A 15,471-nucleotide genomic window follows, 5' to 3' on the forward strand; every position below is an offset into this window, starting at 1 on the left:
CATATCTTGACATCTGTGGCCTTTACTGAATCAAACCAAGCAAAAGCAAAAAACCTGAGTAATTGCAATGCTTGCATCAACTTCTTTTGACTCTATATCAAGGCGGTGCACTCAGTCATTTCTCCTCTCACCTGGTTTGTGTGGTGGTCACCTTGGGTTAAAAGAGTGGCCTGCTATGAATCATGCTAACTCAAGTGTCTGCTGTGAGCTAATGTGAAAGTAGAGAGCAGCTCAATAACAAGTCCCACCACCACCACCCCTCACTTAAAAACCTGCTTCACTTTGCTGGAAATTTTGACAGCAGCCAGTCAGATGTCAATTAGATCATAATTTCCTTTTTGTATGACAACAACAGGAAGGCAGGCTACCAAGTTTAGACAGGTGGAGGTAAATGCAGGCTTATCGTCATGTTGTTGTGTTGTGTATTGTGCTCTGAACTGGCCTCTGAATGCATCTCCTCCTACATGTCTGTCTGTTGCACGGCAGGCCGACTCAGGTAAGTTGGCACAGATGAGTCATGTAACCCCCAGTGGTTTGACCCCTGACCGTCGTGCAGCCCCCAACCCTGGCTCCATTTGGGTTTGTTTAATTCATGTCAGGTGAGACGGTCATGGATGTTTCCGTAGAAAAGTTTAAAGAAGTGATAGTTCACCGCTCTATATAGGAAGTTAAGTCAAACCAACCAGTTAGTATTTATTCTTTAAGTCTTTTCACTTGTAAAACTGAAAAATATGCTGTTAGACACACTAAAGATGCATCCAGGGTTCCTACACATTGTCATGTTTTTTTCCAGCAGATTACAGCTGTGGTAAATGACATTTATTAACATATACATGCTAACATGTTTAAATCCAATGTTAATTGTTCTATAAACAACTAGAATTATGTTTCAGATTTTTGACAGAATTCTACAGAAAGATGACAAATTAAAGGAAAACACAAAGTTTAGTGTCTCAAAATGTGTTACCTGTCTGTAAGCAGACTTGGCTTCCTATTAGAGCTACAACAATTAAACAATTAATAAATCACTTATTAAATTAATCTCCAACTATTTTGATAATCGTTTAATTAGCTTGAGGGTTTTATTTATTTATTTATTAAGAAATAAAGAAGTCAGGTGTCTGATTTCAGCTTCTTAAATGTGAATATTTTCCGGTCGTTCTAACATTTTATGAACCAAACAGCTAATTGATAAAGAGAGAAAATGATCAACAGATTAATCGACAATGAAAATAATCATCACTTGCAGTCCTACATCCTATATAACCTGTTGAGCCAATATAAAACAATCAATCTATTTCTTTTTTTTCATTTTCAACACATCACTAATTGAAACAGCCTCAGGGCATGTTGTGAGGCTCAGGCATCTTCATTTTGTGCAAAATACGAAAGACAGACTGTCTCTGACTTCTTTTATTTCTTTATCCAAAAAGCAAACTATTCAGTCAGACATTACTATGAAAGTAATGCAATTACAATCCCAGGCAGTTTGAAGTATTTAAAATCCCAAATACTTTTTCACACCCTAAAAATACTACAGTAAAATTTAAGCATTTTCAAAGATTTCGAGAACCCATAAGAACCCTGTAAATCAGAAGTTTCGTCTTGGTGTAATTTGTCAAAGTTTGCTATTTGACTGCAGCCGATTTGCCTCATTCTGTCTTGTATCTAGTGGCACAAGAAACATAACATTGAGACTATAATGGTGGTACATATGTACATTAATAATAAAAAGAAGAGGAGGCTCTGACTAAAATACAACACTAACCTTCTTTTAAGAGGCAGTTTCAGGAGTGCATCAAGTTGTTTTTCCCTGTGGAGAGTACTCGGTGCACACAGACATAGGTTACTTACACAAGTTCTGATTGTTTGTAATTATGGCTGATGGTCCCAGTGGCTGGTGGAGGTAATAAAACAACAAGAATAACTGCAGTGTAACAGTAGTTGCAGTGTGTGTTTTCCAACATCAGCCACAAGGGGCAGTAAGCTCAATGCATAGACAGAAGCAAAGTTTGTGATGTACTTGAAAACTTGCTCAGACAATCAATGTAAAAGTGAGATTTATGCTTCATCCAAAGTCCTTTTTGTTTCTTTACTCCTCTCTGACAGTAAACTGAATATATTTGGGTTGTGAGTAAAACAAGACATTTGAGGATGTTGGTGTAGGCTTTGGGAAACACAGATCAACATTTTTCACCATTTTCTGACATTTTAAAACAAACAACTAGTTGTCAGTCAATCAAGAAAATAACAATACTAGTCATTAGTTGCAGCCCTAATCCAAAGTGTTCTGGTTTTATAATCGAAAAGACCTGGAGGAGGAGGAGGAGTAGTAGTAACTGGTTGATTTGGCTAATATATGTGTAATTAACTTCCCAGCTGTGATAAACAGCAACACTACCACCTCTGTAATATGAGGACACAGGACTGTCTCTCATGCCATGCAGTCCCAAATGGAGCCAGCCCTCACCCATGAAGACATTTTACAATAGCTTTGTCCCAAATCCATGTTACATACTGGTTCTAAATGAAGTGTAGTCCCAAAACATGTACACAGATATATACAGTTAGTGTGCAGTTAATGTACACTTTTGATCCACCATGTAATGTATAAACAAAATGACAGAGCTGCTCACAGCCTGTTTTCTCTAAGGTTAACTTTTTTCCATCGGTGCACTTCTTGTACTGTTTCTAGATAGCATACAAGATCAATACAATATCATTAACTATTCTCCACTAACTGCAAATTAAGTACTACTACACATTATTACATATATGTATTACGGATTTGGGATACAACTCATATCTGATTGTTCCCATTTGGTTTCTGGTTGAATTGCTGCCTGCATGTTAGATTTGTGAAAGACATCTTCATTCTGTTTGTGCCTGTGATACTGTTTACATTTCGCTGACTGCCAAAGACTTGACCATACTGTGTTAAAGGGAAGATTCACCACTTTTCATGAGGATGATGACGCTAAGTGTAGTCAATTTAAGCAATAAATTCCTCAGTGGTGCTATTTTTAAAGAAAGCTGGATTCTCCTGCTGCAAAATCTGTTGTTCTTCCTGTACCAGTGATGTCACCGTGATGTAGTTTGTTTAAAGGAAGAACTAAGAGGCTATTTCAGCTTGGATTTCTAGTCTCCACTTCTGGGTAGCCAGGGGCAGTGCAAGATGAGGATTTTTGGAAAACAAAGTAATAGCTATAGGCTAGGGTGGTGATACAGCATCAGAAGCTCACACCCAATGCATTCTGGTACATGTAGGCACTGCTGGCATGGCTCCACAAACAGGAGAACTAAGCGTTCTTGGTCAATACAGCAGCACTGAGGATGGCCTCAATTGACTACATTACCATCAACATTGACTGGACATCCACATGAAAAGTGGTGAAGTTTCACCACAAACAGTACATGTAATGTCTGTCAGTCTTTGCCTTGTCCCTCAGGAGTTGGCTCATCCTTGCATGCATGGATGCAAACAATGTTGGTGTTTCTCCTAACACTCTCTGTGCTTCCTCTCACAGATTTGCTGCTTAAAAGGACAGAAGGGCATGGCCAATCAGCCCAGTTTTGATGGGATCCACATTGTCAATCACTATGCGGGGGATGATGGGTCTTACCACTCTTCGGACGAAGACGGAGGCAAGGACCCCATCCTCCAGGACACCCAGCAGAGGAGCGGGGGCCGCATCAGACTGCGCCCTAACCTCCGGGACACCGACAGCGAGGACGAGGACGACGACGAAGCCCTGCGACTCTCTGTGCCTCAGAGCAGCAGCCACAAGTCCACCACCGTGTGAGTTTGGACCGAGGCTGTGTCAGCACCCACTGAGGAAGAGGAGGTGTTCCCAACAGCCATTTCAGAGGACAAGTCTGGATCTGGAGTTGTGAATTTCAGAAAGGAAATGCATCATCATTTCATATCATGAGAATCACACTTATGGATTTAGTTTATTAGTTTGTTTGTATTTTTTATGTTGTTTTCTTTCTAAGGGCAGCAAACACCAGTCTGTCTGAGCACCACTGGCAGAATCAGAGAACTCAATAACGTGGAGCGTAGCAAACTCTACTGGGGCACAATGAACGGAGGAGGAGGTGTGTCCCTCCTCTGACCCCCTCCTGTAGGTACAACACAGAGAAAGAGACTGTGCAATAAAACATTTTATGCTATATTACACACTTCATCCAATGTGTTTTTATATTTTAAAGCATTTTATAAAACATCAAAATTGTATTGATGCCGTTACTACTAAGTGTCCACCATGCAGAGGCAGAGTTGTATAAGTGCTGTGTGTATATATATCTATTGTCTTGACAAGCTTGGTCAGAGGCTGGTATCAAAGCCGCTCGTGTCAGCCAGCGTTGACTTGACTTTTTGGCCTTAGCACATGCCGCATGCCTTTCACCAGGGCTGGTGTACCACAAGGTCAATGTGACATCTGCATCCTTGTAGATATGTAAATGTGTATTATGTTTTGTTTTTTTTCCAATTCCTTTTGAACTTGAACATATGTATCTATTGCATATCTGATGTTTAGAATATATTGTACAATTGAGAAAAAAGGGACATATAAGTTAGTTTAATATGGTAACACAAATGACAAATCCTTTTTTTGAGACAAGTGAGGTGAAATCCTGTGAAGAAGAAAAGAATAACTGATCGTTCCTCATTAGAAGACTTCAGATTGCAGTTAACGTGGTTAATTAGTACAGGCAAGGGGACAGAATTCTTTTAAAGGGATGATTCAAATTATTTGAGGCAGGGTTGTATGAGGCAATTATCAATAGTCGGTTTATTACCTACAGTCAGTCACCATGGCCCAAGTTTGGAGAAGCAGAGAGGAGTATTAGAATCTAAGCTAAGTTTTCAGTAACACAAGCTAACTGACAGATGGAGGCAGCAGTAGACCAGCACCTCCCTTGTTCTGTGAGGTAAATATACTGTTTTTGCCAGTGAAGTCTGGTTGGTTAGGAGAGAGCAATATTTGGTTCATATAACAGAGTAAGGAAACTTTTAAAATACTGGTCTCTGACAACACTGCTGCAGCCAGCATGTTTTTTCATCGCAGTGGCCTGTGTGGTTCTGCACTGTGCACGTTTCATATTTATTCTCTTAACATGGAGCTAACATTAATGTTGAATGTTTGCCAAATCATTATCTGTTATGAGTCATAAGAAATTGTTAATCTTTTAGAAGGAGCAAATGTTTGATAACACATTGCTCAATTTAACCGTTATACAGTCTGAAAAGCAGTACAGCAGACAGTCACTGAACTCAGACTCAGTGTGTATTTACAGAGCAGTGGTCGTTTGTTTTTAGGATAATGGGCTTAACTTTACACTGACCGTTTCTTGTAATTCTAGCAATTAATTCTGTGTTGACAACTTTCTGGAGTCCGTTTGGAGGTCAGTGTCCTTGCAGCCTGCCTGAACTAGGGAGAAGGCTCGCTTAGATATTTTGAATTTGGATAGCAGTACCCACTCTTGAATGGTAGGGTGCCACATATTTCACCTTCAAAGTGATATTCATTTTTAAATGTTTTCACACCTGACCCTGTCCACAGCAGTACGTTGTATATCTACTGTAGCTGATACACTAAAAAAAAGTGCCTCTTAAACCCGACTTCAACAACTCTGAACTATCCCTTTAATTACTGTTGCTGTTGTACTGAGCTCTCTCAATGCATCCTGACTTTACTTTCAAGATGAGACCCCCAGCAGTAAGACTATTCAGCACAAACTACATTCGCTGATGAGTCAAACATAGTGAGTAATGTCGATCATGTTCTGCATATCACAAATTTGCACGGAAATGGATGACGGCCCCTAGAGAACTCTAAACTGGGAGACAAAACTGAGATAATGCAACATATTACACTTTATAACATATTATGGAGAGGAACCCGGGAGCTGTCAAGTGTTACCAAAGTAAGCACTATATATTTTGTGTTGTGCTCATCCACGGGCCAGTTCCACTCCATTTCACGCGCAAAGGACCTGGATGTGTAAGACTTTGAATTTCTCTGAATGTCTGTATTGAACACTAACTCCTGTATTAAATGAGAGGCGAGCTGGAAGTGAACGCAGCACGTCCAGGAAGCAGAAAAGATTCTGATTTTGACTTGATGATGATGATGATAATGTCCCTATGATGAACAAGAGAACCCTGTGTTGTTGTTTGATGGGAGAGGAACATGTTATGGCACTTTTTGAGTCTGCAGTGCAGTTAAGGACACACATGGCAACACTATGGAGCAGTCAGCACACTCTGGAGACTAAATGAGATTGTGTGTGTGTGTGTGTGTGTGTGTGTGTGTGTGATGAGTTCACAATAAAACGTTTGATAAACTCTTGAACTGGTGTATCTCGTTAATGAAAGCAGCAGACCTCTGATGTGAAATGTGTTCAGATGACTGTGAGTGCTCACTCACTCATCTGAACATGTGGGATGTTGTCTTCCTCTGTGAAGATGCTCGCTTAGATTGAACTGCTTTCAGGAAGTGATTTCTCGTGGTTTTTAGAGCTCAGCCTCAACTACTAATCATTTCATGCAGAAAACCACATTATAAAAAGTGTTTTTCTCTTCGGGCTCTCTGAAAGATCAACCAGGTTTGTATTACTGCTGAATACTGATAAAAATGATTTTTTAATTTGACATATAGTCTAGTTGTGATGGTCAAAGTGCTGTAAGGGCAGTTTATTTTTATATTTTATATTGCAGTGATTGAGGATGCTGGCGGATATTTTGAAAACGCGTGACAGTTTATTCAAATTTGACCAGGCTGGTTGTAAAACCTCAACACTTCAGCTCAGCTACCAAACAGACACGTGCCTGATATTTTGCCACATTATTGCATCATTTCGGCATCAATCGGTAAGTTTAGATTTAAAATTGATTAGCCGAATTTAAGATAAAACACCACACTTTTAAACTAAATCACCCGGACCGGGACACTTGTTGCAGCTACATTTTAAAAATATATATGTGTATATATTTACTAACCTTATATTTGTCCAAATTCTTCGGCGAATCCTGAAACGTTCATCATAGTTAGTGAGAACACATTGAAATCAGACTGTGTGGTGCAGTGTGTGGGAGGCATGAATCATTTTGTGTTTTCGTATGTAGAAGCGTCTTTAAAGTTGACTTTCAATAGAGAACAAGTGTTTGAATAAATTATACAGAAGCAATAAGGAAATTAATTTAGTCATCAAGTAGGAATTTAAAAAAACGCGGAAAAAATCAATTTGCAACAAGTGATGAAAACCTTAAGATGAAGTATTATTATTAGTAGTAGTAATAGTAGTAGTTTTATTGTGTTTAACTTTTTAGTTGTAATGACAAGATGCCACATTTGATAACTTTACGCACCGTTACTCAAGTCCTCTCTGTCTTTGTCCTATCGGTTGATCCGGTCGGGTAGCAGCGGGGCCTGTCCTGCCCTCTTTTTCTGTTTATCGGTGCGGACTTCATATCTTCAGCAGCACGGTACAGTCCGGATGCTACACGGCCCTCGTGTGTCTAATCGAGCCGGGACATGATTTCCTGCCCTTCATGTGCTGATAGGCCGGTTTGACTGTAGCCGACAAGTGAAAATTCACCGCAGCTATAGCCTGCGAGGATGAAACTGTCCCTCAAACGATCCGGGTCTTCAGTGTTGTGTTTTAGTGTGGAAAATCTTTACGGTGAAAGACGATTTGGCTTTAGTTGATTTAATAGGTAGATGGATGTAGAAGATGTTAAACTGACAGTTTGCATTAAGTGCAGTTCAGCGATCTAAAAATATTTTTCCATACGAATTGGAAAATAATGACGCACAAAATATTCAGACAACGCAGATCAATGATATGAATGATAAATATTAATGATTTGATTTTCCTTGTGATAATCAAAGTTCCTCAGTCTCCACCACTGTCATAGTTTTGACAACTTAATTTGTTGCACCTGCGGTGGATAAAAGGCACCAGGACTCACGACCTATTGTTCCCGTGCGTAATGACGCTGAACCGGCGTTACAATGTGCGCCCTGCAGGGCGAACAGAAAACAAGTTGTCTCTGTGTTGTGAACTTCTTTCTTCTGGGTATAAAACCCGGGGTAATGTGAAACTGACACCGCGGGCGTTAGGACGGCGAGTGTCTGTCGCATAATAACAGTCTCTGGCCCGACAGACCAGCAGACCGGGACACGGAAAGATCAGACAAACTTTGGCGTGTGCTGAGTCCAGAATTAAAATGCATTTAATGTGGGCCATTTCTAATGAAATACTGTCCATTTCCAGTGTATTTCAGTGAAAATCTGAGCAAACTCTGCTGACAGACCTGCGCGGGCGTTCAGGCTACAACTGTGAAACTGTGTGTATTTCTCAGTGAATATAATCTATATTAAGGACTGTCGACTCAGAGTTTCCCCTCGCCTTTTTATTTCACCGCTACATGCTAGGTCTACATCAGTAACTGACACCCTGGGGTGCGCCTCCGTGTTTCCTCTCCCCCTGTCAGATTGAGTAAAGCGCAGATAAGGCCTGGTTGTATCACTCCTCCTGATTGCCACGGGCTCCTCTGGAGACACGAGCCGCAGCCTGATCTCGGGGGCTCCAGGCGGTGGGCTCCACACTGCAAAAAAAAAAAAAAATCCGGCTTGGATTTCAGTTTATTGTCTGATTTTTTATTTTAGCATTTTAAAAAGTAAACTGATAGATGAGATCACCACACTCTTAGATTAAGTATCAATGTTAGCCTATAGAAGTGTTGTCATTTCCCGGCAGTATTAGAGCAAAATGATGTCATTTTCTGAATTTACCTACTTAGTTATTAAGCCACATTATTGATGATTATTTACCAAATCTTATCGTGTTAATAGTTTGTGAAAGCACCAGTAGTTATCCCTAAAATATTATTGTAGTATTGATAAATATAAATTTGATTTTGTCCACCAGCCCTACTTACACTGTTGGGTAGTTCTGCAGAAATGCATCATCTTCTTTAATATCATCACTATTTGAGAATTTGCCATGTGTTATTTTATAGTAAATGCATATAGAGATAGGGGAGACTGGGGATGTGTGGTACACAGTTTGAGCATCAGTAACACAGTGGCTGTTTATGCAACGTCTGAAATTTTATAGATGGTGCGCATACTTGTCTATTTAAAATAAAAATCACTCAGACATCGGCTAGAAAATCACAATGTCAAATATGAAGTGAACTGGGGATGAGTGTAAAAATGAGAGGTAATTTGGAAGAACTTTATTTCAGAGTAATGCAAAACAGTTTTGGATATAGGGAACAATTTAAAGTGACTTGTATGTACAATACATGGGATGCTAAGCCAAAATTAAGCTCAGTGTTGATAAATGAGATCCCTGCAACTCTTTTATGATTGATCAAATTGACAGTGTTACAACTAACCTGGTGTAACAGCAGTCATTGTCTCCCCTATTGTATATCACGGTATAAGCTAAAAATATTGAGAAATTGCTTATAAGCCATGATGCAGTGTATCACTTTTTTGGAACTTTCTGTGCGTCAGACCTTCATCGGAGCATCATCATCATCATGTCTGCTATAAGTGATCATCCTGCGTTAAAATGAAAAATAAAAGCAGCTGCTGATAAGTCTCCGGCTGTTTCTTGAAAAAAGACAAAAAGTCTCCGTCACATGTGTATTTGCATTGAGAAAGTGTGACAAGAAGTCGCCCCCACTGCACACTATTTTCCCTGTACCTGTTAAACACATGTAGGTGCTGACTAATAAAAAACCGTAGGCGGCGGATATTTTTTGCAGTGTGTGAGCGGAGGAGCCGCTGCAGTGACACCTGTCCGGCGCAACACCTGGCAGACGGGACGGACGCTGTGCGCATGCTCCGTCGCCAGGTTGCAATCTCTTAAAGCTCTTGGAAGCCGCATCTCCCCGAGCAGTGGAGATCAAATCTTTGCGGGGTTCAGACAGAGCACCGAGGACTCCTCTCCTCTCTTCTCCTCTCTGCAGCTGGATTATTATTACTGACGCTCCTCTCACATCAGTCATGCCTCGCTCCTTCATGGTGAAGAGTAAGAAGGCGCACAGTTACCACCAGCCCCGGACTTTAGAGGATGACTACAGCAAACTGGACACCATTCTGGCGCACATATGCTCAGGTTTGTACTAAAAATGATTCCCCTTTTAAATATGCGCCACTGTGCGAAATGTGTCTTTTAATGTGACATTTTTATCTTGTTTTTTTAAACCAAAACATGGGCTCATTTTTGATGTTACGGGACAACTATTATGGTTACAGGCATATGTAAATTATGAGCCACAAAAAGAAACTGCATGGATGGAGTTTTCACTGATTTTACCGTTTAAATAACTGGAAAACGTCGGTGCAGTGCATTAAACAGGCCTTAACGTTACTTTTTAATTTCTCAAAATGTAAAAACAAAACAAAAATGAAAGTGAATTTTCCGGTGTTTCTATAGCTCTTACATCTGTACTGAGATTTAATGCAAACGAAAACTTGCATCCATGAATAAACTGGTTATTATAATGACGCGTTTTTTAGTCTTTATTGCATCACTTTTGTTTTTCTGTTATATTAAATTATAATATTGCTAAAAGTGAAATAAACTGACCCAATACTTTTGTCACATCTAATAATCCTGTTATATTTGTACAGTTCTTCTGTATCAAAAGTGAACAAGTGGCCTATAATTTAAATCTCCAACACTCGTTTAAAAACCTCACCTCTCCTTGGTTTTAAGATGCTGACTGTGCTCCGTGTGTCCTCCTCCTCTCAGACGCAGACAAGCTCCCAGAAGACACCGACCCCTCGGTGGACACGTACGGCCTGTCTCCGGACTCCCACCTGGCCGACGCAGCCGATTTCTCCCCGAAGTCTCCGCTGAGCTGCGCCGACAGCCTGTGCGCCCGCTCCAGCGACTATGAGGACTTCTGGAGGCCTCCGTCCCCCTCTGCATCACCGGGTACACACACCAAAACACACACAAACAAACACACACACACACACACACACACACACACACACACACACACACACACACACATTATATTTTTGCATTATGTCTGTCTGAAATATATTGTTGTATTCATTTTTATGCACATTTTGGAATCTACAACAAGATAATACTTGTTTGGTGAATTATTGCTATTAAATATGACCACAACTAAGGGTTATATTCATCATTGATTTGACTGACCATAATTTCTATAAAATGTCAAACAATTGTAAAAAAATGCCCATCACAAGTTCCAAGAGCCCAAGGTGACATCTTCAGATTACTTATTTTGTCCAACAAACAGTCCAAAACCCAAAGACTCTTCATTTACTGACCAAAGAAAAGCAGCAAATCCTCACATTTAAGAAGCTGGAACCAGCAAATAATTTACTTCTTTGCATGAAAAATGACTGAAACAATTAACAGATTATCAAAATAGATGGCAACTAACTCTGTTTCGATTGGCTAATCGATTAATCAAATACTTATTACACCTCTAAGGAATATCATCTGGAATATCCATCTGAAATATATTGTCAGATTTTTATTTTTCCAGCACATTTTGGAAAGCATAATATGACAATATTTGTTTGGTGAATTAAGATAATGACATTGGAATAAATTCCCTTTGTGATAGACTATTCTTTGAAGAGTTTACATGTTTCATGTGCTACCAACTAAGACTGCAACTAACAACAATTTTAATCATGCGAAAAAGTTGTGAAAAATGCTGAAAAATGTGTGAAATGATTAAGAGATTATCAGCAGTATTGTTTATTTTGTTTTGATCAACTAACTGATTAACCAACTAATCATTGCAGCTCCTTTATGCACATGTTTTCTATGATTCCATGTCAACATGCTGTCACATTTTATAGTATTAAGCTCCTTTTAATCTACTTTTTTATTGCAGCAGTTTTTTAATGAAACAAAAAAAGTGTGTTGGGCCCTGAGATAACTTCACAACAAATTTTCCAGTACTCATTGATTTATGATTTAGCGCACACTCCCTCTTTTTCATTTTATATTCTTGGTTTTCCCAAAAGTACCATCATCTGGGAATTCCCTGAAAGAACATTGCATGACTCTTTTTGCCCCATCGGGCCCTGGAAAAATGCCCCGCTTCAGCCATGTCAGTGGTTTCATTAAAATTTCATCTGTTCCTCTCTACAGTTGATTCGGAGAAATCCCTGTCTCCTCTGGTGGATGAGAACCAATCCTTCACCATTCCCTTCCGGCCGTACGCCTGGAGCAGCTACCCGGGGCCCGGGCTGAGGCCCCTGGTGCAGCCGAGCCTCCCTCCCAGCATGGAGGTGGACAGGGGCCCGGCGACAATGGCATTCTATGGGGACAGGAGCACCCACCCAGCCCTGTACACAGCAGAGCAGACTCTTGGCGAGGAGGCTTATGGTGACTACAGGAGGCACGCCGCCGCTCTGTTGTTTCCAGAGGGAGGCCTGCACGTCAAGAGCCACAGTGTAAAGGGCCAGTCTGAGCTGCTGTGCTCCAGTCTGATTCTCAACGGTGCTTACAAGTGTGTCAAGTGCAGTAAGGTGAGGATGGAGATGTACATGGATGGATGACACAGAACTGCACTCTGAACTGCAGGTGTTGGTCATCTAATGTTTGCTGTCTGCAAATCAAATGATCCCAATGATCCCAATGATACACACTGCTGAAGTGTCACTGAGTAAGACATTAAGGCTGGGTTGCACCCCTAAGTTCTTTTTGACCTTAAATTATATTGCACATAACTTTTAAACTAGCTTGAAATGAAAGAAAGGTTAAACTGAAACTGAAACTCATCTCAGAACCTCAGTTTTGTCTTTACTTTCAACCAAGATTTAATTTAATTGTGTTGCACCAAAACTTTAAAGTCCATTTAAAAAAGTAATCCAGTATTAACTTTAAACTTACACATGAGACAGTTTAATTGTAAAAAATTGCTGCATTTCTTGATGGATTACACAAAATAATCAAGTTCTTCAAATAAAGAAACAGAAAATTAGGGACAGACTCAATCCAATCAAGTTTTTCATTGCAGTTGATAATTTGCCCAATACGTTTTTCTCAAAGGGGGAGAAATTCGAGCTTTTCTGTCAAGCCATCAGAAAGAGGCTAACCAGGCTAACATTTTAGCTAGCTAGTATGCAATCTAATTTTTTAAAAATGTTAAATGTTTGTAATGTTTTCTAGCTAGCAAACACTGTAACATTTTGGTAACTTTTTAGCTAGCTAGCAAACAATCCAATTTGTTAATTCTGTAGCTAGAAGACAATGCAATGCTTTAACATTTAAGCCAGCAAGAAAACGATGTAACATTTTGTTAACTTTTACCTAGCTAGAAAACAATGCAACATTAAAGTAAAGAGCATCTGAAAGTGAGTGAGTGTTTCTCCACTCCTCTTTTTACTTTTTAGGTCCTGAAAGCAGTTACTTTCACTATTTATTTGTTTATTTATTTATTTATTTTAATTTGGTTAAGAAAGAAAGAGTTTCGTTTACATCACTAAACTTAAATTTACTAAATTGAGATGAGTTTTTGATTGTGCAACAGAGATCTGCCTAATTTTAAATCTGATTTACTCATTTTAAATATAACTTTGCTAAACTCTGATTAGAAACAATCTTAGACTAAATGAATCGTTGTCGGTGCAACCCAGTCTGAATGGCTCTGGTTGATTTCCTTGTCTGAATGAAATGTACCACTGGGATTAATTAACTATCTATAAAAAATATTTCTATTTTCAGTTAAACTTTATTGTTTTTCCAAACCACCTATAATGCGTTTTCCTCTCTCCACCAGGTGTTTTCTACTCCGCACGGTTTGGAAGTCCACGTCCGCAGATCTCACAGTGGCACCAGACCATTTGCGTGTGAAATCTGCGGCAAAACCTTCGGACACGCAGTGAGCCTGGAGCAACACAAAGCCGTGCACTCTCAGGTAACCTCAAACACTTTAAACCGCATCCTGCAGTTCACACCTTCATCTGGTTCTGCTGCGTCTTGTTGTTGTCAGGTTGTGTTTTTTCTGTCAGGGCGAGTGCTGCTGCTTGAAATCGTGACCAAAACTCTGCTCACGTTTTCAGGAAAGAAGCTTCGACTGCAAAATATGTGGTAAAAGTTTTAAGAGGTCGTCAACTCTGTCGACGCACCTGCTCATCCATTCCGATACCCGGCCTTACCCCTGCCAGTACTGTGGGAAGCGGTTCCACCAGAAGTCAGACATGAAGAAACACACTTTCATCCACACAGGCAAGTGGAGAAGAGGCGGATTGTCTCGGAACATACTGCAAAGTTAAACTGTTGTAGGACTTTCTTACGTTACATACGGCAGAAAAAGAATCTGTGCGTAATTTGTGCGTAAAAATCAAAAATCCTTCGCTAATTTTCAATAAAAGACAACTAAAACGTTTTCTATTTTTTTTTTCTTCAGGTGAGAAGCCACACAAATGCCAGGTGTGTGGGAAAGCGTTCAGCCAGAGCTCCAACCTCATCACACACAGCAGGAAACACACCGGCTACAAACCGTTCGGCTGCGATCGCTGCGGCAAAGGTTTCCAGAGGAAAGTGGACCTGAGGAGGCACAAGGAGACGCAACACGGACTGAAGTGAAGCGGAATTAACCGCCATCACTGCACGAACCAAGTCATGTAATCTGACATTTGCGCCTTTTTTATTATTTCTTGGATCAAGAATCACTTTGATTCGCTTTGTAAAAACTCAGTGTGAAGGTGCATTTGAAAATATATATAGTTAGCCGAGAGGCAGATTATTTATTTATTTTACTGGAGAAAACGTCTCACGAATAAGACTTCAGGTTTAAACAAACGACTTCTTCTGACGGACACCGGCAACACTACTAATTTTACCATCTCCGTTTCAAGAAAACCAGAGATAAGCTGTGAACTGTAAGACATGATGGAGCATAATAAAGTAAAATCATCATGTGTCATCATGAACCAGCCTCACCGGGCATTAAAGCCCAAACATTTGTGCTCACACTTCAGATAACCGGATCGACAATAAAGCCAACAGAGATGAAAATCTGCGCTTTTCCAAAGAACCTTTTGTTTTCAGTTTGGAGATGCTGGCAAAACAGCCTCCTCGATCGCACTGTGTAATTTAATAAACAGGAGGCCTTACTCACGAAGCTGTTGTCTGACACTTTTCCATGCTGCACATTTTGTTGTCAGAATTAACGATTTTAAATACCTTGTTTCACCCCCAGGTTAATTTATTTTCTTTCCCCCTTTATTTTTATTGAAATAAAAAAAAATCTGAGATGACTTCTTTTCCAAATGAAGAATATGGGAAACACTCCAGAGACTGAAAAAAGTTTACTGCTCATTTAACTAGAATTATGCGCTATGTTGCATATAAAAAACCATGCTATTCTTTAAGCAGGCCTTAAGGGTTTTATTATACATTTCCACCTACAAGACAGCAGGGTAAGATTGTTCTCCAAGTGTT

General features: G+C 39.9%; 2 protein-coding genes across 9 annotated transcripts in view; both read left to right on the forward strand.

Annotated features, from left to right (window-relative positions):
• evi5b (ecotropic viral integration site 5b) overlaps nt 1–4,187 on the forward strand; it is a 45,492-nt gene extending 41,305 nt beyond the window's left edge. For all 7 annotated transcript variants that reach the window (XM_084722492.1, XM_084722499.1, XM_084722496.1 and 4 more), the window contains one exon: nt 3,528–4,187. In XM_084722492.1, the coding sequence (XP_084578618.1) occupies nt 3,528–3,803 (276 nt within the window). In that variant the 3' untranslated portion in view covers nt 3,804–4,187. The remainder of the gene's footprint in view (nt 1–3,527) is intronic.
• Nucleotides 4,188–9,050: 4,863 nt separating this feature from the next.
• Nucleotides 9,051–15,151, forward strand: gfi1ab (growth factor independent 1A transcription repressor b). Of its 2 annotated transcripts, none has more exons than XM_084722501.1 (6): nt 9,051–10,140; nt 10,744–10,965; nt 12,172–12,551; nt 13,805–13,942; nt 14,088–14,253; nt 14,435–15,151. In XM_084722501.1, the coding sequence occupies exons 1-6, from the start codon at nt 10,029–10,031 to the stop codon at nt 14,611–14,613; spliced, it is 1,197 nt and encodes a 398-aa protein (XP_084578627.1). In that variant the 5' UTR covers nt 9,051–10,028; the 3' UTR covers nt 14,614–15,151. The 2 variants fall into 2 exon arrangements, with proteins under 2 accessions (XP_084578627.1, XP_084578628.1); XM_084722502.1 differs by having other exon boundaries at nt 10,780–10,965.
• The last annotated feature ends 320 nt before the right edge of the window (nt 15,152–15,471 follow it).

The sequence above is a fragment of the Lutjanus erythropterus genome, chromosome 7 (genome assembly GCF_056507025.1).
Source record: "Lutjanus erythropterus isolate fLutEry1 chromosome 7, fLutEry1.hap2, whole genome shotgun sequence".
Classification (NCBI taxonomy): Eukaryota; Metazoa; Chordata; class Actinopteri; order Lutjaniformes; family Lutjanidae; genus Lutjanus; species Lutjanus erythropterus.

Excerpts from the sequence above, each read along its gene's own strand:
- gfi1ab (XM_084722501.1), top strand. The coding sequence starts at position 10,029 with ATGCCTCGCTCCTTCATGGTGAAGAGTAAGAAGGCGCACAGTTACCAC. Across the intron at positions 12,552-13,804 it reads AGTGTGTCAAGTGCAGTAAG|GTGTTTTCTACTCCGCACGG; the intron begins GTGAGGATGGAG and ends TCTCTCCACCAG. Across the intron at positions 13,943-14,087 it reads ACAAAGCCGTGCACTCTCAG|GAAAGAAGCTTCGACTGCAA; the intron begins GTAACCTCAAAC and ends TCACGTTTTCAG.